General features: G+C 41.1%; 1 protein-coding gene across 4 annotated transcripts in view; it reads left to right on the top strand.

Moving 5' to 3' along the window:
• The window catches only part of mark1 (MAP/microtubule affinity-regulating kinase 1), a 91,785-nt gene that overhangs the window by 38,887 nt on the left and 30,615 nt on the right, over positions 1-22,283 (top strand). For 2 of the 4 annotated variants that reach the window (XM_035746993.2, XM_035746996.2), the window contains exons 4-5: positions 4,120-4,143; positions 19,773-19,821. In XM_035746993.2, coding sequence (XP_035602886.1) covers positions 4,120-4,143; positions 19,773-19,821 — 73 coding nt within the window. The remainder of the gene's footprint in view (positions 1-4,119; positions 4,144-19,772; positions 19,822-22,283) is intronic. The other 2 variants (XM_035746997.2, XM_035746995.2) reach the window with 1 other exon arrangement.

The raw sequence follows: 22,283 nt of genomic DNA on the forward strand, positions 1-22,283 counted from the left end.
CAGATAATTAATCTATTTCTGAAAGCATAAGCTACAGCAAGCTAGCACTGCATACAGTATGGTGAGTGGTTGACTCCGAGAGAGAATATAGTTGAACCGTTTTAAACAAATTAATTTCTTTAAAAAATGTAAGGAGAAGCCGCAGTAAGAGAGGGAGAGGGTTAGCTATTTTTCTTCTTGGTTTTCCTTTTCACTTAACTAATGCAGCTAATTTTGCCTACTCAATAACCTGACTCAAACAGAGGAATGCTGTTTAAGTTAGCTAGCTGGCTAAGGCTATCCAACACGGCAACTCTTCCAAGTCATGTTAAGCTTTCGGTTGTGTTAATTTATTGCTACTAGGGCCCGACTGTCTAACTGCTTGTTGTACAATACTGTGTGATTGTACACATGGATCGGATTAGTGTCATGATACCAGAATTTGATTTTGATACCAACACAAGGTTTATTATCACGATACTCAATACCATAACGATACTTGATAGCACGGCAAAAAAAAGAATATTATCTTGTCACAGAAATCAGCGTATTTTGCCTTATTTGCATATTACAAAGCACTGGGCTAGTGAATTAATGTTCGCTTTAGCTGTAAGCTAGCATCCAAATCGGATGCGAGATACTCTATATGAATCCTGACAAATAAAATGGCCAATAAGGGTGCAATCGATTAGCTTAATTTCTCAGATCAAATTTATATTTCAACAAAATAATGTTGCAGGAATGCTAATCTTATCTGTTTCTACAACATAAATGATTTCAGAGCAATCTGAGATGGTGGGTGTCATGGCTTGCTGACATGACATGGAACAACCCAATGCAGCCCTGCTTCTGCACTGAACAGAGATTAATGATGTGGGGGGGGTGTGCGATTTTTATTGTATTTTTTATTTTACATTTTATTACTTAAAAAAATATATATATATATATATATATATATATATATATATATATATATATATACCTTTATTTAACCAGGTAGGCCACTTGAGAACAAGTTCTCATTTACAACTGAAACCTGGCTAAGATAAAGGAAAGCAGTGCGACAAAAACAACAACAGAGTTACACATGGGATAAACAAACATACTGTGTGTGTGCCTGAGAAAGTGTTTCAGAGGGAACCAAGAGCGAGTCGGAAAGATGGACCCAAACACACAGACATTTATCCACAACACCGTCAAATAATTCCACCCTCGCAGGAAGTTGTACTTATCAGTCAGCTCAGAATGTTGTTGTGGTGGAATTTGGAAATATCTTGCTAAATTAAATATCTTCTAGATTTTGCCATGTCAGTTGCTCAGCTCAATGCACAAGAATGCATTACAAATTAAGGACCTCTGAATATAATTTCTTTGGTAGTCAAATGGGTATGTTTTGTGAGGAGCCCATTGAGACAAATAATAACAGAATGATGTCAGGTTAGTGTTAAATTCAAATGAGATAAATTTGTATATCTAATTTGACAAGATGGTTCTCAATAGCATGGTGTGTTATAAATGCCCATGACAATTTCTGGTCCCAGTGCTTACATAGGCTATTTCCTAAGCATAACTTTAGTATTATAAGGCTGCCGTAATGTAAAACGTCTCCCATTCCATACTAGGGCTGTGCGGTATACTGTATTTTACTATACCGGTATTTATGCACGGACCAGTTTGGGTTTTTACTTTGCCTTCTATACCTTCAGCTGCAAACCACTCTGCATACCACTGCTGACTTGCGTCTGAAGCTAAGCAGGGTTGGTACTGGTCAGTTCCTGGATGGGAGACCAGATGTTGCTGGAAGTGGTGTTGGAGGGCCAGTAGGAGGCACTCTTTCCTCTGGTTTAAAAGATTATCCCAATACCCCAGGGCAGTGATTGGGGACACTGCCCTGTGTTGGGTGCCGGCTTTCGGTTGGGATGTTAAACGGGTGTCCTGACTCTCTGAGGTTATTAAAGATCCCATGGCACTTATCGTAAGAGTAGGGGTGATAACCCCGGTGTCCTGGCTAAATTCCCAATCTGGCCCTCAAACTATCACTGTCACCTAATAATCCCCAGTTTACAATTGGCTCGTTCATCCCCCTCCTCTCCCCTGTAACTATTCCCCAGGCCGTTGCTGCAAATGAGAACGAGTTCTCAGTCAACTTACCTGGTAAAATAACGAATAAATAGAAAATAGCGGTATTTGAATGTTTGTTTGGTTAAATGTGATACGCCGTGTGTAACGTCCATTTTTATAGTTTACTCTGCTACTTGAGTCATCCCTCCGCGCTCTCTCTCTCCATGCCGCTTTCCACACAGACCTAGTCCCACCCCGTCACTCAAGGAGCGCATTTGTTGTTGCTTGACCATGAGACTCTTTCGTTCAGTCTGCATGGTAAACACAGCACATGCAACAATGTTGATGACGATGTTTCCACTTTGTCCTTAAAATACACCCACAAGTGTTCTATAATTACAATATTAGTTTGTGTTCATTACATCTTCTGCAAACAGCTAGTTTGTATTTTCTTGGCAAGTTCAGCTAAATCGTGTTAGCCACTAATAATAATCGCTAGTTAATAAAAGTACTGAGTCAGAGCAAATGTAGCTAACTAATACAGCCTGATACCAGTACTGGTGGAGGCTTAAATCCGCATGTTGTTTGTGCAACAGTATCTTTTAAATCAAAGAGGAATAGGCGAAGCATGAATATGTTGGCTATATGAATAAAGATTTAATGTAGCCAAAGTTAATAGGGTCCCCTAGGAAACACTGACCATCACTCTGGTTTCTACCTTGTCACAATAACTCCATGGCATTTTCATTCGTTGTCATGTCAAACAGCACTGTATTCAAAGTGCCCACTCTCACTTATATTCTAACTACAGAATCATAATAAACATTCTATTTCCATGATTCCAGAAGTTCACCCAAGTGTTTTGATCTAAATCGTAATTTGGTTCAAAATAAGGCCTAGTATTTTTGCCCATATCGTGGCAGTGTGGAAATAATCTCATGAGTGCAGGAAATGCAGAAAATGGTGGAATTGCAGGAAATGATTTTAGGTTGAAGTTGAATTGAACTGTATAAAACAATCTGAATGGAGAAAGACCCATTGAAGTCATTTTGAATGTATGTGTTGCCACCCTAGGGTTATGCACTACTTATAAAATAAATTTAGAACTTTTAGTAATCAAAAACATAAAATATCGTCATACCGTCACAAATTTGAAAAATACCATGATATGATATTTTGTCCATATCGCCCAGTCCTTTCCCATATATTATCCTACCCATTATTAGGTAGTAAGGCAGCTTCATTTGTTTTAGTTTGTTTCCTCTCAGTTTAAGGTTGATTTTGCTGTATCATTTGCTTTAATTGGCTTTTCAATTGGTGTACTAAAGGCCACATACTCTGCAGTTACCATAGTAATACATGAACAGCTAGCTACATATAATTATGATATAAAGCCTTAAATTCTAAAACTACTGTAACACTACTATAATAATGATCTACATCTCAGTACTAGAGCCGTCACTACAGACCCTAGTTCGATTACAGGCTGTATTACAACCGGCCGTGATTGGATGTACCATAGGGCGGCGCACAATTTGGCCCAGTGCTGTCCTGGTTAGAGTTTGGCAGGGGTAGGCCATCATTGTAAATAATAATTTGTTCTTAACTGACTTGCCTAGTTAAATAATAAAATCTGGTCGACGGGATGAAAAGTCTATCTTCCAGAGCTTCCTGTCAACATTGCAGACGCATTGCAGACGCAATCTCCTCCAGTCCGGTGTCGCTCCTTAGCTGGATAATGATGTTAGTTGTACTACTATTGAGTAATAATAATACAATACTACCGGTAGTTAACACTGCATATTCCCTGGGCTGGTACCCCTCTGGTCTGTCTGCCGTGTCAGAACTAGACTCTGTTGCGTTCACGAAAGACAAGTCGGTAATATTTGGAACGCGACAATGGTAGTGAGGGGAACAAAGGGATAGGACAGCATCCAAATGTGATCAATTGATCTGTCACTATTGTTGGGGGAGATTTTTGGGTGTCGTCAGAAAGAGGCCCCACCCCTCTCCTGCTTCGTGTTGCTCCATCATTTAGCGTTTTGCCTTTCTCTCTCCCTCTTTCCATCTCTTCTTTAGTTTCGCATCTTGCATTCTAAGCAGGTAGGTGACCTTTCTGCTCCCTGACTTTCCCACACATTGTCTGTGTGTGTCTGCGACACATTCATTGTGGTATTTGCTCTTATGTATGTTGTCAGCACATATACACATGCCTACACAAACCTGTGTGATATATGTTCACCATATTTTGAAGTTCATACACTGTGAAAGCACTGTGCACATCACTTCGTAGATGTCCTCACTCATTCCTATGTGGCTAATTACCCCCCCCCCCCTACCCATTTGTACGGCTTCTTCTGTGATAGGGTTTCATCATATTTTTCTACATGGGGAGAACAAAACATGTTTGTATAATGTGACAACATGGCAGCTGTTCTTACTATGGCTATCTGTGTATAAAATGCTAAATGTAATTTTGTTTTTTGTTTTGTGGACATATTACTTCAATAAATAAGTGTCTTACAAGGCACCAATTGGTATATGACACTGGAATAAAATTAGTAGCAAGCTAGGGGGTGCGGTGGCATCCCCCACCACAACTTTTGCCACTCAAAATCAAATTTGGTGACATCTTTAACACCCCAATAACATACGGGTTAGTCGTCAGCTATTTGGCTGGCAGCTGGCACTTATGGAACTTACTGGTCAAAGCTTTGCCTGGACAACATGATAGCCATAATGCAGTAGTACTGCTTGTCCTAGAAGGATCATTTTTGATATATTTTAGAGTGGAATTCCACTTCCCTTTTTATTTATTTTTATGCTTTATTACAGAGTTTAGAAACCGAGAGAGAATGGAAGGAGGAGATATAGCAGGAATATAAGATGCAGGAATTGAATCTAGTCTCTGGTGGGAAGGCACGTGCATGCTCGCAGTACACGTCCTGGTAATCCGTCTGGCTCTGCGGCCTTGTGAATGTTGATTTGTTTAAAGATCTTACTTACTCACATCGGCTGCGGAGAGTGTGATCACACAGTCTTCTGGAACAACTGGTGCTCTCATGCATGTTTCAGGGCTATTTGTTTCGAAGCGAGCATAGAAGTAGTTTGGTTCGTGGCACTGGGCAGCTCTTGGCTGTGCTTCCCTTTGTAGTCTGTAATGGTTTGCAAACCATGCCACATCCGACGAGCGTCAGAGCTAGTGTAGTACGATTCACTCTTAGTCCTGTATTGACGCTTTGCCTGTTTGATGGGTCATCGGAGGGCATAGCAGGATTTCTTATAAGCTTCCGGGCTAGAGTCCCGCTCCTTGAAAGCGGCACCTGTAATCCATGGCTTCTGGTTGGGGTATGTATGGTCAATGTGGGGACGTCGTCATCGATGCACTTATTGATGAATCCAATGACTGATGTGGTGTACTCCTCAATGCCATCGGCGGAATCCCGGAATATATTCCAGTCTGTGCTAGCAAAACAGTCCTGTAGCTTAGCATCTGCTTCATCTGACCACTTTTTTTTATTGATCGAGTCACTGGTGCTTCCTGCTGTAGTTTTGCTTGTAAGCAGGAAAAGGGAGGTCTGATCTCTTTAGATATCGTGCGCCAGCTGTTATTTACAAAAATACATAGTCCGCTGTTCTGTCCTGCCGATACAGCATGTAACCAGCCAGCTGTAAGTTGATAATGTCGTCGCTCAGCCACGACTCTGAAGCATAAGATATTAGTTTTGAATGTCCCGTTGGTAATTTAATCTTCCTTGTAGGTCATCGATTTTTTTATTTTCCAAAAATTTCGCGTTTGCAGAATGGAAAGAAGTGGGGGTTTATTCGATCGACTACAAATTCTCAGAAGGCAGCCCAGCCCTCTGACCCCCCTTTCTTCGCCCTCTCTAAACGCAAATGACGGATCTTGGCCGGTTCCCGGGAAAGCAGTATATCATTCACGTCGAACTCGTTAATGGGAAAAAAAGGATTCTGCCAGTCTGTGGTGAGTAATTGCAGTTCTGATGTCCAGCAGTTATTTTCAGTCATAAGAGACTGTAGCAGCAACATGATGTACAAAAAAAGTAAAATGATAAGTTACAGACCATGCAAAGAAACACAATTGGTTAGGAATATGTAAAATGTCCGCCTTGTTCTCCGGCGCCATCTTGTATCCTGATGAATCCATTACCTGGTTGCTAAAATTCTTAATGTTAACCTAATTTCAGTTTGTGACAAAACAAGCAATATATATTGTTGAGAATCATTGTACCATCTAAATTGAGGTGAAATATTTTCCATAACCGACAATATTGTATTTTAAGCTGTTTAAACAACAGACGCATAGAAATTGCGCACATGAACAGATCTACCACTTAGACTTGCTCAATGAGAATGACAGATGTATAAATCACATTTATATGTGAATTTGGTCAGGTCGCCCAAAAAGTTAAACATTACTGTAGGGATGCACAAATATATCGGTGAACATATCGGAATCAGCTGATGTCTGGTTCAACACCGATGTTAACATCTCTGGTACAACAGCCAGTGAAATTGCAGGGCACCAAATTCAAAACAACAGAAACCCCATAATTAAAATTCCTCAAACATACAAGTATTTTACACCATTTTAAAGATACACTTCTTGTAAATCCAGCCACAGTGTCTGATTTCAAATAGGCTTTACTGCGAAATAGGCTTTACTGCGAAAGCACACTTTGTGATTATGTTTGGTCAGCGCTTAGACACAGAAACCCATACAGCCATTTTCCAACCAAGGAGAGTGTCACAAAAGTCAGAAATGGCATTAAAATGAATCACTTACCTTTGATGATCTTCATCTGGTGTCACTCCCAGGTCTCCATGTTAGACAACAAATGTTTGTTTTGTTCGATAAAGTTCATCTTTGTCCAAAGACCTCCGTTTTGTTGGTGCGTTTACTTCAGAAATCCAAAGGCACAATGCGCGCTCTCAACACCAAGACGAAAAGTCAAAAAAGTACAATAAAAGATAGTAGAAACATGCCAAACGATGTATAAAATCAATCCTCAGGTTGTTTTTGTCATAAATAATCAATAATATTTCAACCGGACAAAAGCTTAGTCAATGGAAAAGGTAAACAAGAAATGCGCACTCCCGATCACGTGCTTGGTTCATGTCTGGAAATTCACTGTCCTCTCATTGAAAGTGCTGTATCTCCCTCATTTTTTCAGAAGAAACGCCTGAAACAATACCTAAAGACTGGTCATGTTGAGGAAGCCATAGAGATCGTGAACTGGGTCCTAAGTCTTTGTATGGTGGATAGGCTTTCAATGGAAAAACAGCCTTTCAAAATAATCGCACTCCTGTTTGGATTTTCCAATGTCAAAGCTACCGTGCATATGTATTTGACTGAGCAGTCAACAAGTCGAGCAGTCATTTGAAAGAGTAAGAACTTCAGCGAGACAACTCAAAGGCAAAATGCATTAAAGCCAAGATAATGGAAAACAGTGGCCAAGAACGATGTGTTTACAATACCGCGTTGGAAATAAAGCGTCATTTGTTTGACCGCAACTTCTGGGGAAGCTAGCTTTTGCTTGGTACCTAGCTAGTACCAATACAACCAGTCTGAAAACATTAACCAGTAGGAACTGCAGTAATTTTCATTATTCTTAGCAATGATTTAGGAATCCTTGTAAGTATCAGCTAGGTTGCCACTTGTTGTTCACCTATTGAAATTGCACTTCAATTCATGAAAATAAATAGCTAGCCAGCTACTTAACCCTGTTGCCCAAAGCTAACGTTATAACCAGCCAGCTAGCTTCAGCTGGCTAGTGAGGAATTTGTGGTTTGACTTCAAAATAAATCAAATCCCAAGTCAAATAACATTTTATTGGTCACATTCACATGGTTGGCAGATGTTAATACGAGTGTAGGCATAGGCAAGATGCAGTAAATGGTATAGTGTACAGTATATACATATGAGATGAGTAATGTGGGGTATATAAACATTATATAAAGTGACTAGTGATCCATTTATTACATCCTATTTTTAATTATTAAAGTGGCTAGAGATTTGAGTCAGTATGTTGGCAGTATGTTGTTAGTGATTGTTTAACAGTCTGATAGAAACTGTTTTTCAGTCTCTCGGTCCCAGCTTTGATGCACCTGTCCTGACCTCACCTTCTGGATGATAGCGGGGTGAACAGGCAGTGGCTCGGGTGGTTGTTGTCCTTGATGTTCTTTTTGGCCTTCTTGTGACATCAGGTGGTGTTGGTGTCCTGGAGGGCAAGTAGTTTGCCCCGGTGATGCATTGTGCAGACCTCACTACTAGAGGTCGACCGATTTATGATTTTTCAACACCGATACCAATGCCGATTATTGGAGGGCCAAAAAAGCCGATACCGACTAATCGGACGATTTTAATTTATTTGTAATAATGACAATTACAATAATACTGAAGTAACACTTATTTTAACTTAATATAAAACGTCAATAAAATCAATTTAGCCTCAAATAATGAAACATGTTCAATTTGGTTTAAATAATGCAAAGTGTTGCAGAAGAAAGTAATGTGTGCCATGTAAAATATGTGCCATGTATAAAAGCTAACGTTTAAGTTCCTTGCTCAGAATATGAGAACATATGAAAGTTGGTGGTTCCTTTTAACATGTAACTTCAATATTCCAAGGTAAGAGGTTTTAGGTTGTACTTATTATAGGACTATTTCTCTCTATACCATTTGTATTTCATATTCCTTTGACCATCGGTACTTTAGTATTACCAGCCTAATCTCAGGAGTTGATAGGCTTGAAGTCATAAACAGCGCAATGCTTGAAGAGCTGCTGCCAAAAGCAGGATGTGCTTGTTAAATCACCCGTTTGACGAAGTAGGCTGTGATTCAATGATAAATTAACAGGCACTGCATCGATTATATGCAACGCAAGACAAGCTAGATAAACTAGTAATATCCTCAACCATGTGTAGTTAACTAATGATTATGTTACGATTGATTGTTTTGTATAAGTTTAATGCTAGCTAGGACCATACCTTGGCTCCTTGCTGCACTCGCATAACAGGTAGTCAGCCTGCCATGCAGTCTCCTCATGGAGTGCAGTGCAATCGGCCATAATCGGTGTCCAAAAATGCAGATTGCCGATTGTTATGAAAACTTGAAATCGGCCCCAATTAATCGGCCGACCTCTACTCCTATACTGACGCTTAGCTAGTTTGGTTGCCTTGCGGAGGGAATAGCTACACTGTTTGTATTCAGGCATGTTTCTGGTCGCCTTGCCCTGATTGAAAGCAGTGGTTTGCGCTTTCAGTTTTGCGCGAATGCTGTCATCAATCCACAGTTTCTGATTGTGGAAGGTTTTAATATTCGCCATGGGTGGAACATCACCGCTGCACTTGCTAATAAACTCGCTCACTGAATCAGCGTATACATCAATGTTGTTGTTCGATACTATCCGGAACATATCTCAGTCAACGTGAACGAAGCAGTCTTGTGAAGAAAAAAAAAAGGATGTCATTGACAGTGATGCAAATGAATACAAACAGTAGAATTATGCCATACTTTTATTTTGAAGGCTAACCGCTAAGTCCACTATTGTGGCTAGCTTTACATGGATGGGTCCGACCACCATTAATCAAATAAGAACCGTCTTTTAAATTAGGGTTATTTTTAGATGACACCTAGCTCGCTAACTATAGCTACTGAAACAGATTTTGACGTGTATCTTTTTTGATACGCAAAGACCCAAACGGCGTTCCATAGAAATCCTGGTTGAGAATTAAACGACTGAACAACGAAACAGCAAGTAAGTGAAAGAAATAGGTTTTGATTATGTTTTACTGATAGTGGAGACATGCGTAAATGCCAACAATTATTTTTTGTTCTGTGTATGTGTGTGTAACCTTTATTTAACTAGGCAAGTCAGTTAAGAACAAATTATTATTTACAATGACAGCCCGGATGAAGTTGGGCCAATTGTGTGTGCCATATGGGACTCCCAATCACGGCCGGATATGATACAGCCTGGATGAAATGCAGTGCCTTAGACCGCTGCGTCCATGTGATTGCTTAAAAGGCCGCACTCATTTTTAATATCGGTTATCAGTATCGGTGTTTTTTGGCAATGAAAATATTTGTATATTGGTATCGGCCAAAATTGTCATCAGTGCATCACTACATTGCAGCTTTCATTTAGGTTAATTTGATTGGTTGAAAGTAGGCTCTTGGTTTGTCCTAACACAGGTACAAGCTCAGGGAGCATTAAACCAGATTTTTGGGGGGGCGGGAGTGGCACCAACCGAGGCAGTACTACCCTAAAATTGACTGATAATAAAACACATTTTCATTCCCCGATTGAGAACGCTTTCATACGGTGGTGCCTGCTGAATGCAAGCCAGCTCTCTGCAGTAGATCAGACTAGACTCCTTTTGCGACTTGCGTCATGGGAGGGGGAGGTCTGGCCCACATGCCTGTCACTCCTCATCAGCCAGTCAGGCATCAAGAGGCCACCCTAAGGGGTGCCTCGGACGCAAACAGTCATGGGAGTAGAGGACTAGGTAAAAAGCGGATGTCTGTGTGGTTACTTTGTAGTTCATTGAGAAATGTGTGAGTGCATGCGTGTGTGCGCACGTGTGAGTGCCTGGTGTGTGAGAGGGCTGACGTTGCTGTGATGTATGGAAACTCTCTAGAGGGGCTCTTAAGAGCAAGAATGCGCAAGACACATATGTGGTCCGAGACAGTGAATGACGCAAATCATGAATAAAAACCAAAGTTAATGCTCAAATTCAGTGTGTTTGTTTATTACAGTTCACTCACATTTTTCTTTGTGCATTTCAAAGAGGGTGTGGTAGACTGGTTTGGGTGTACTGGGCAGAAGTACCCCGATGCTCAGATACAAACATGCATGCATGGAGTTCACATATTCAATGTACACATCCACACGGTTAAAAAATACACACAATCTGTTACTCACGGATGCTCGTTGCTCCCACCCAGCCTCGCTTTTTGAGGAGCCAATCACGAGCCGCAATGTCATGAATATGAATCGAGTTGAGTCCCGTGGCTACAAGGCTCTCCCGTATCCAAGTGCGGAGCTAGTTATAGCCCCTGATCTAAAAATACAACCACTGTTCCTGCCAACAACAGTCACGTTTCTGTACACTGACACCTCATTCTAATAGTGCACCTGTGTACAGTGTTTTCAATGGTGCTGACCTTGAGTCAGTATTTCATTTACCCTGGTAATGGGTAAGGTTAGGATTGGAGGAGGGGAAGCTGTTCCTAGATCGGTACCTAGAGTAAACTTTACCCCATAGAAATGGGTGAAGATGAAGCACCTATCAGGGCTGGGTGATTATGGCTTAAAAAATTTCTTGATTATTACAAATTTACAATTATAAATCTCGGTTTGAACGTTTCCTCTAACTGTTCAACAAGGGTGAAATGCACTGCATTTCAAACATCAGCAATAATCTAATGAATTCAGAGCCTGTGAAATTATACCTAGGCTAAATATAAGCCTTCCACAACCATAAGACCCACTAATGTAATTATTTTATGAAAATAATTTAATTATCATTTTTGCAATCACTGGCTTTTAAGTCTGTCTATGAAAATTCCCTTTTTGTTAAATTTAACCAGAACCATGCATAATGCACATTTACTTATAATGACCAACTTCTTGTAGCAGACATTATAGAAAATTAGCACAGGTCTCATATAAACAATCTCTCAAGCAGAAGTCCACGTGCTAGTTGGTAGGCAGCTGATCTTTTTATATTTAAAGTCTAGCCAACTTGGTTATTTTTGCAAGCAAACAAAGTAGAACAGACTTCTGTCTATCTCCAACTGTTTGAACAGATTGGTTGGCTGTCCACTGTTCAGATGTTGAAATCAAGTGGTTTACCTTATTTGTCAGAACGAGAAAGCTGCCAATTCCTTATATAATAGTTTTTTTAATGCTCATTGCACAGCTAGTATAACAGTATGCGGACAGCTAGTATAACAGTATGCGGCAAATGCTGCTAGCAGTAAGTGGTACCACAATGAGGCGCATTCAGAATCCATGTTCATTGATACTCCCGTTTTAGTAGGTTCTGCTTTTTGCACAATTTGAGAAGTTGAGACATACAAATGGTATTGTTAGAAAGGTTTTCTTTATTACAGTAAAATGTATTATTGTGTTTCGGTGTCCTTGTGACCAGTTATGTTTGACCAAACCTCCAAATGCAAATGGCGAGTTGTGAAACTGTTTGTCTTTGTTGTTGTGAGGTGATTGGGGAGTGGCTTGCGAGTGGGAAGGTGCACAGTACACATGGCACAGAAAGAGCGAAGGAGACCAAAACACTCATAAAAATAAAAAAAAAATATATATATATATATATATATATATTTGGACATTGATTCTTGCGAAAGAGGCATTTGGAACATTTGTGCTAAAACAAATGAGAATGAATTCGATATCGGCCAGCCCTACCTTCTATTCATTCTGATAATGATTCATAGGGTCATGGTTTGGTTTTCCCTTTGTTTCAGGGAGTGGATGCAGGGGGAGGATTCTCACCAGGCATGTGTGTACACTGATGAGTGTGTAAATTGTGTAGCATCAATGTAGAGTATTATATTTGCAGGAAAAGCAAGGAAGAACATGTTTTGAGTGATAGTGTCACCATGTTAATGCAACCAAAAGGCAACATTTACAGTAGTACAAGCTTCTCTACTTTCTCAGTTGATTTCCATACCTGTTAGATGCATGCTGGGAAGCGTTTGTGTGCATATGCACTGAACGGGAGAACCGAAGTAATGTCTTTGTATGTTTTTTAATTTTTTTCCCTCACCTTGAAATACCTTGAGGGGATTCCCACTGGTTCAGTCAGAGGGTGATGGCTGCCTCCCAAGTGGCACACCTATTCTGTGTATATACTGCACTATTTTGACCAGGGCACATCGCACTACTTGGATCCTAGTCAAAAGTAATGCATTATATAGGGAATAGGGTGCCATAAAATACTTGAAAGTAGTTTTTTGGGGTCTCTATACTTTACTATTTATATTTTTGACAACTTTTACCTTCACGACATTCCTAAAGAAAATGTACTTCATACATTTTCCTTGACATCCAAAACTCGTTACATTTCGAATGCTTAGCAGGACAGGAAAATGGTCCAATTCACACACTTCTCAAGAGAACATCCAAAGTCATTCCTACCGCCTCTGATCTGACTGACTCACTAAACACAAATGCTTTGTTTGTAAATTATGTCTATCATTCAATGATGTCTATCCTTTAAAAATGTTTTGTAAATGGTGCTGTCTGGTTTGCTTAATATAAGGAATGTGAAATTATTTATACTTTTACTAAAGTATATTTTATCAGTGACATGTACAGTTGACACTTAAGTATATTTAAAACCAAATACTTTTTGACTTTCACTCAAGTATTGTTTTACTGGGTGACTTTCGCTTTTACCTTAATCGAAAATGACTCAAGTGTCTTTTACTCAAGTATGACGATTGGGTACTTTTCCCACCACTCCCATTTGGGATGCAGACAATTAGTGTGGCAAGGTATACTGGTACCACGGTAATATCACGGAACCAAAACATCATGATACTTATGGTACCAACATTTTGTAGTACCGTTTCATATGATACTACCAAATTGTTGGGCCCTACCGATTTAAAGAACCCTCTACTGCCTCTTTATAAAATGTTTATTAAGTCAGTTTTGTTTATAAATTCTGTTAAATTTAAGCAACAGCAACTAGTCACTAGTATGCACAGGTCTGATAATGTCCACTTAATTTTCGTGCCAGGGTTTCTGTTAGGAAAATGTGGTGCAGGTCATTTGACTGGCAACATTTACATTTTACTGGACATTTGAGAAATCTGACGGGCCCATGTGCATTGGGTGCGTAAACTGATTAGGGCGTCCACCCAGAGGAAATCTATTCAGCTACTTTGAAGCAAGGTAAGACATACCTCGTATTAAAATGTTCAGGTTTCGGGGCGGCAGGTAGCCGTTAGACCGTTGGACTTGTAACCAAAACTTGTAACCAAAAGGTTGCAAGATCGAATCCCCGAGCTGACAAGGTAAAAAATCTGTCATTCTGCCACTGAACAAGAGTTAACCCACTGTTCCTAGGCCGTCATTGAAAAGAAGAATTTGTTCATAACTGACTTGCCTAGTTAAATTTTCCAAACGCATAGCCTACTGCCTCCAGCTCATCCAGGCTGTATCACAACCGGCCGTGATTAGGAGTCCCATAGGGCGGTGCACAATTGGCCCAGCGTCGTCCGGGGCAGGCCGTCAATTGTAAATAATAATTTGTTCTTAACGGACTTGCCTAGTTAAATAAAGGTTACATTGCAAAGTAGTATGTGACGCACTGATGAAGCTTGCCTCCCATTTGATGCTGCTGGTCTCGCGCTGCCTGACATTTTCCGCTCATAGGATATACGCCTGTAATAAATCAGATACACAAGGAATATACTGTAGCCGACACGTGCTAATTTTAATTCCATTAAATTAGGCAAATTAACCTAATAAGCATGACCGGTCAAATGTTTTTCTATCGACTGGTATTTTCACCAATGAATAGGTTAAGTTTTTTTTCGCTATGGGATTTTTTTCTTCTGGACAATTGGCTGGCTCCAATGTTAAATTAATCAGCTTTTCAACAACAACAAAAATGATAGGCCAAAAGCCGGCTATTACCAGCTGACAGATCCTGTTTCAGGTGTGGAGGCTGTAAATCCACCAGCCGAAGCCACTCTCCGGCTGCTCTTCCTACGCATCTATTCCTCCATCAGTTTTTAACATATCGTTTATTCAGGCCCTGAGTCTGAATAAACGGCCATGAGTCTTCTGTTGTTACATCTGACACATTGGAGCAGCGCTCAGAGCGAACAAAGTGGATGCATTCTATATAATTTCAACCCTGGTATAACCAAGAGAAACGGCTTCGAGATGGTCATTCTTGCAGCTTTACAGCAAATGAAAGGTCTTGTCTCTTGCTCAAACGGTTGAAGAAATTACTCATATTACTGGAGCTACCTTTTTTTCTTGATGTGCGATTTCTGCGCACATTAGATATCATTTCACAAACCATGTTGTTTGCCATTTTAAACTAATCTGGGGCCGCTAATTATTGTTTGGATAACATGCGTTGTTCAGTCATGTTACCTAGCTAGCTAACAACCTGGTAACTTGACAGTAGGTCTCGGCAAATTTTGATTGACACAGGAAGACAGCAAAAGCATTCTAGTACAGTTAAATAGTTAACACATGCACGCAGCGGTCTTCGGCACTGCATCTCAGTGCAAGAGACGTCACTACAGTCGCTGGTTCGAATACAGGCTGTATCACATCCGGCTATGATTGGGAGTCCCATAGGGCTGCGCACAATTGTCCCAGTGTCGTCTGGCAGTCATTGGAAATAAGAATTTGTGCTTAACTGACTTGCTTAGTTAAAAACAGGTTACACACACACACCCACCCTCCACACTGACCAAAAAGTAATTTTGTTGGCATTTACGCATGTCCCACTACCAGTAAAACATAATCAAAACCTATTTCTCTCACTTACTTGCTGTTCCGTTGTTTCATTCTCAACCAGGATTTCTATGGAACGCCGCTTGGGTCTTTGCGTGTCAAAAAAGATACACGTCAAATAACACGACATAATCTGTTTCAGTAGCTATAGGTAGCTATATAGCTAGGTGTCATCTAAAATAATCCTAATTTACAAGACAGTTCTTATTTGATTAATGGTGGTCGGACCCATCTGTGAAGCTTGCCTCAATAAGGATTAGCCACAATAGTGGACTTTGCGGTTAGCTTGCAAAATAAAAGTATGGCATAATTACACTATTTGTGTAGATTTGCATCACTGTCAATTACTTTTAATTTGAAGGCAAACCGCAAATTCCACTTGTGCCTAATCCTTATTGTGGCTAGCTTCACAACACGGTCCGGTCGAGCCTCACTAGCCAGATGAATCTAGCTGGTTGCTTATAACAGAAGCTTTGGGCAACCGGGTTAATTAGCTGGCTAGTTATTTGTTTTCATGAACTGAAGTGCAATTTCAATAGGCAAACAACAATACTTACTCAACAAGGATTCCTAAGAATAATGAAAATGACTGCAGTTTCTACTGGTCATTGTTTGCAGGCTGGTTGTATTGTTGCTAGCTAGGTACCCAGAAGTTGTGGTCAAACAAATTATGCTTTATTACTAATGTGGTATTGTAAACACATCGTTCGTGGCCGGTGTTTTCTGAACTTTTTTTTTTTTACAGCTTTGACAGTGCTACTGTATCTTTTGACACGCAAAGACCCAAACGGTGTTCCATAGTATGTTCTGTATATCGTGAAGCTAATAGCAGTGACGCTATTACTGTGTAACTCTGGTAAGGCAACATCTGAAAAATAGCACACTTGGTAGTGTGTACCGGCGCTTGACCAGTCGGCGAAAGCCAACATCATCCACGACAGAGAACGGTTGATTGTCAAGGGCAATGAGTTCCATTATCTTGGCTTTAATGCATTTCACCTTTGAGTTGTCTCGCTGAGATGTTCTTACTCTTTCAAATGACTGCTCGACTTGTTGATTCCTCGATCCTCGAAACCCAGCCTAAACCCCCAAACAGCAAGCAATGCAGGTGTAGAAGCACGGTGGCTAGGAAAAACTCCCTAGAAAGTCCAGAGCCAAGGAAGAAGTCTAGAGAGGAACCAGGCTATGAGGGGTGGCCAGTCCTCTTCTGGCTGTCCCGGGTGGAGATTATAACAGAACATGGCCAAGCTGTTCAAATGTTCATAGATATCCAGCAGGGTCAAATAACAATAATCACAGTGGTTGTTGAGGGTGCAACAGGTCAGCACCTCAGGAGTAAATGGCAGTTGGCTTTTCATAGCCAATCATTCAGAGTATCTCTACCGCTGTCTCTAGAGAGTTGAAAACAGCAGGTCTGGGACAGGGAGCACATCCGGTGAACAGGTCAGGGGTCCATAGCCACAGGCAGAACAGTTGAATCTGGAGCAGCAGCACAGCCAGGTGGACTGGACAGCAAGGAGTCATCAGGCCAGGTAGTCCTGAGGTCCTCCGAGAGAGAGGAAAGAGCGAGTGAAAGAGAGAATTTAGAGACTGCATACTTAAATTCACACAGGACACGGGATAAGACATGAGAAATACTCCAGATATAACAGACTGACCCTAGCCCCCCGACACAAACTACTGCAGCATGGAGACTGAGACAGGAGGGGTCAGGAGACACTGTGGCCCCATCCGACAATACCCCCGGACAGGGCCAGACAGGCAGGATATAACCCCACCCACATTGCCAAAGCACAGCCCCCACACCACTAGAGGGATATCTTCAACCACCAACTTACCATCCTGAGACAAGGCCGAGTATAGCCCACAAAGCTCTCCACCACGGCACAACCCAAGTGGTTATATACGTTAAATAGGAATGCACAGTAGCTTTGACATCGGTTTTTAACATCGCATCAGCCGATTACGATATGTTCACCGATATATCGTGCATCCCTACTCGTGATATTCCTCATCAGGAGACTGAAAAGATCTGGCATGGGTCCTCAGATCCTCAAAAGGTATGGCAACTGCTCGGCCTCCGACTGCAAGGCACTACAGAGTGTAGTGCGTACGGCCCAGTACATCACTGGGGCCAAGCTTCCTGCCATCCAGGGCCTCCACACCAGGCGGTGTCAGGGGAAGGCCCTAAAAATTGTAAAATCTCCAGCCACCCTAGTCATAGACTGTTCTCTCTGCTACTGCACGGTAAGCGGTACCGGGAACGCTAAGTCTAGGTGAGGATTCTAAGAGGCTTCTAAACAGATTCTACCCCCAAGCCATAAGACTCCCGAACATCTAATCAAACCCAGACTATTTACATTGCCCCCCTCCCCTTCTTTTACACTGCTGCTACTCTCTGTTATCATCTATGCATAGTCACTTTAATAACTCTACCTACATGTAGATATTACCTCAACTAACCGGTGCCCCCGCACATTGACTCTGTACTTGTACCCCCCCACCGTATATAGTCTCACTATTGTTATTTTACTGCTGCTCTTTAATTACTTGTTACTTTTAGATTTATTCTTATCTGTATTTTTTGTTTTTATTGCATTGTTGGTTAGGGGCTCGTAAGTAAGCATTTCACTAAGATCTACACCTGTATTCCGGGCATGTGACCTAATCAAATTGTATTTTATTTATCGTGATACTTGACTTGGTGTTTTGTTTTGTTAGCAAAATGTTGGTAACTTGACCACTACAGACAATGTGGCAGAGTACTGGTCCTCGTTCGCCCTCTGGGAGAGGAGGGAGTCGGGAGGAGCGGACAGGCAGCCAACACATGTTACAGCACCCTGTCACCGCTTGACAGAGGCTGCCTAATCACACGGGTAACGGTGCGTCACAGGGACTGTTGCCGCGCGGACCCCATTAGCCCTTATGGAAGTCTGTCAAACACACACAGTAAGCGCACGCACACTATTAATTCACTCACTTTAACACACAGTACACCCACACTCGGTTGTCCATCTATGAAGCAGTGACTAATTCGCTGCGCACATGAGCAGTCAAAGATGAAAATGCCTAATGTTCTACTCCACTTCAGCAGGCATGTCAATCATCTCTCCAGCTCTCTTTAAAGCCCGTATTCTAGTTACACTTCTGGAAAATGCCTAAGTGGACTTGTTGGGTAACATTCAGCTATCGTTCTGTTATTGTTGGAATAAAAGGGGCAGTCCAGTGGTTCGACAATTAGGTGTCACAGCAGCTGCCCAGCAATGGTATTGACTGTCTGGTATAGTACATGTCCGGAGATGTGCAGTTTAATCTCATTGAATGGTAATAGCCAGAATGCAGCATCAGTATAATTAGTGATGTACACTAATTACATAAGTTATTAGTGTACATCACTAATTACTCGTGTAATTAGTGATGTACACCCTAAACCAGGGATCATCAACTAGATTCAGCCGCAGGCCGATCTTTTCTTGAGAGGATGGTTAGGGGGCCGGAACATAATTACAAATCATTAGTACACTGCAAATTGACTGCAAGAAGCCCAAACAGATATATAATAATTTCAAACCTTGCTTGCATTTGCATACGATCACATATACAGTATCTCTCTAATATGTGTGGGAACAATTTTCCGAAATTAAAATCACTTAGAACTGATTTGCTGGTGTTGTTTTTTGTCTTTTGTGTCCATCAATAATAACTTGTGTGGCCAAATAAAATTCACCCGTGGCCCAAATTCTGCCGGCGAGCTGCAAGTTGGGGAAATCTGCCCTAAACTATTTATAACAGATGTTTAATCATGGTGTTTTACCCTGAAATGCTCATGCTGTTCATCTGAAACATCTGTTCAATGCAGCTGCATTGTCATCCAAAACACACTGATGCAACTGCTCGATGATCTGAATGTGGCCCTGTTGTGTTGGGCTTTTTTAAACGTCAGTGAAGCTCTTGAACACTCACAGTACCAACAATTATCATCAGGAGATGACAATCATATGCTCCAGTCATTCCAGTCAAGATACAAATCCTACTTCTGTGCAAGAAGACAAAGTATTATCTTATTTCACTTTCAAAACTGATTTTGTTCTTGGTTATTTTGTTTCCTTGATTTCCGTGATGAAAATGACGACTGATCCCTGGCAGTGTTTGATTGCAGGAGATTATGATTGTAGATGGCATCTTTCTCTCTTCTTTTCACAGCTCTTTCGTGAAGTCAGGATCATGAAGATCTTGAATCACCCCAATATAGGTAAGACCAACCAACACATCTATTCTATCCTTACAATGCAAGTTATTTTCAAAAGCAATGCAAGTGTGAAGCGAGATTGTACCGTATTAATAATAACACTACCATATTACTACCACTTCACACGACTTCTTTCAAACCTATTGTACAACATCCAATTCATTTGTATCCATTTCTTTCCATACTCTGTGACGTGGACAGTTTTGAGAACAGAGCTATCAAAAAAACAAATGAAATATCACCCGAAGACTCAATTTTTTAAATTTAACTAGGCAAACAAATTCTTATTTACAATGACTGCCTACCCCGGCTAAACCCTAACCTGGGCCTGTTGTGCTCCGCCCCATGGGACTCTTGATCACGGCCTGTTGTGATACAGCCTTGAATCGAACCAGGGTGTGTAGTGACACCTCAAGCACTGAGATGCAGTGACATAGACCGCTGCGCCATCTCTGGAGACTTGGCCTAGGATAAGTACATGTATGCATTGTCTTCCTATTAATGTCTTTATGCTACTTCTTGTCCAGAGCAAAACATTTGCCTCTATCAATGGGACTTGCCAGGCTAGATAAAGGATACATCAAATAAAAAGAATGACAAACTAATAACAAGAGAACTTGATGGAAAGCGATGCGGCATTCCAGGATGAAACGTCATTCCGGGATGTGGCTGTGCAGTGACAACTAGGGAAAAGGGAGCCGGCAGTCCTTATTAGTATGATTTTGTTTTCAACCGGATCCCATTCCGGTTGACTTTGAGATGCTCCTTTTCTGGGCCGGCCCATTCCGGCTAGCCAGCGGGTGGTCGGAAGTACTCCCATAAAACATATTTTGGACTGGGGGATGGCTTCATTAAGACCCTGGGCCTGGGAATGATTACACAATACACATGCACACACACTTCAAGGCAAGGGCAGAGATTTATCTGAAGGTAACCAGTGTCACTTAAAAAAAACTGACTCGCCAAGTTGCTTTTTTACAACCCATTATTCACCAACAGATACAATTTCTTTCAGCCATAACTGGCATGTACTGTCTTTCTGTTTTTGGGTTTCCAATCATGGTAATGTCTGCAGTGCCTTTTTATTGTTGTTCAATTTAGGCTGATGAATCCCATTTTTAGAACTAATCCAAATCTAACGTATCTGACCTCCTGACCTGATGGGAACAGGTTGAAGCAGTAGTTGAGTGGTAGCCTGAGCGCCAGTCTGTTTTAGCGATCATGCCAGCTCTTTGTCACGCATTATGTCAAACATGTTTGACTTGACAATGACAGCTATGTAGTTGCTAAGAGCACAAACAGATCTGGGACCAGGCTAGATGACTGGATGGGCAGGGCTGACAATTATTAGGGTGGCTTTGCTCTCGATACTTGGCTTATTGTTTTAGGTGGGATAGTTTAGGGTGGGTTGTGCAGGCAGTCGCTGATATTGAATCTTAGGCCATCTACTACCATTGTGGCCTTGAGCAGGGTTCTAAACTGCTCCTGGGATGTGCATATGGGGTTTTGAGGAATTTGAATAAAGAAGGAGACAAAGCGGTTTCCTTAAGACAATGGACAATTAAGTAATCGTCATTATATTTGAATAGTCAGTTCAATTTGACTTGAGTCCAACCCTGATCAAACCTTCAGTCTCTTACTACCTTTCTCTTTTCCCGTTCTATGCCCAGAGTAATGAAATGCGTGTGACAGGAAGGGGGTCATTTCATTCCTTTACATGTTGAAACAGACTCAGCGTGCTGGTCTCCACTAGAGGTCGACTGATTAATTAGGGCCGATTTCAAGTTTTCATAACAATCGGTAATCGGCATTTTTTGGGACGCCGATTACATTGCACTCCACGAGGAGACTGAGTGGCAGGCTGACTTCCTGTTATGCGAGTGCAGCAAGAAGCCAAGGTATGGTGCTAGCTAGCATTAAACTTATCTTGTAAAAAAACAATCTTAACATAAGCACTAGTTAACTACACATTGTTGATGGTATTACTAGTTGATCTAGCATGTTCTGCGTTGCATAATATCGGCGCGGTGCTTGTTCATTTTTCATCGACTCACAGCCTACTTCGCCAAACGGGTGATGATTTAACAAGCACATTCGCAAAACAAACACTGTTGTTGCACCAATGTGTACCTAAACATCAATACCTTTCTTTAAAATCAATACACAAGTATATATTTTTAAACCTGCATATTTAGTTAAAATTGCCTGCTAAACATTATGTTCTTTTAACTAGGGAAATTGTGTCACTTCTCTTGCGTTCAGTGAAAGCAGAGTCAGGGTATATGCAACAGTTTGGGCCGCCTGGCTCGTTGAAAACTGTGTGAAGATCGTTTCTTCCTAACAAAGACCGTAATTAATTTGCCAGAATTGTACATAATTATGACATAACATTGAAGGTTGTGCAATGTAACAGCAATATTTAGACTGAGGGATGCCGCCCGTTAGTTAAATACAGAACGATTCTG

This window comes from Oncorhynchus keta, chromosome 32 (assembly GCF_023373465.1).
Source record: "Oncorhynchus keta strain PuntledgeMale-10-30-2019 chromosome 32, Oket_V2, whole genome shotgun sequence".
NCBI classification, from domain to species: domain Eukaryota; kingdom Metazoa; phylum Chordata; class Actinopteri; order Salmoniformes; family Salmonidae; genus Oncorhynchus; species Oncorhynchus keta.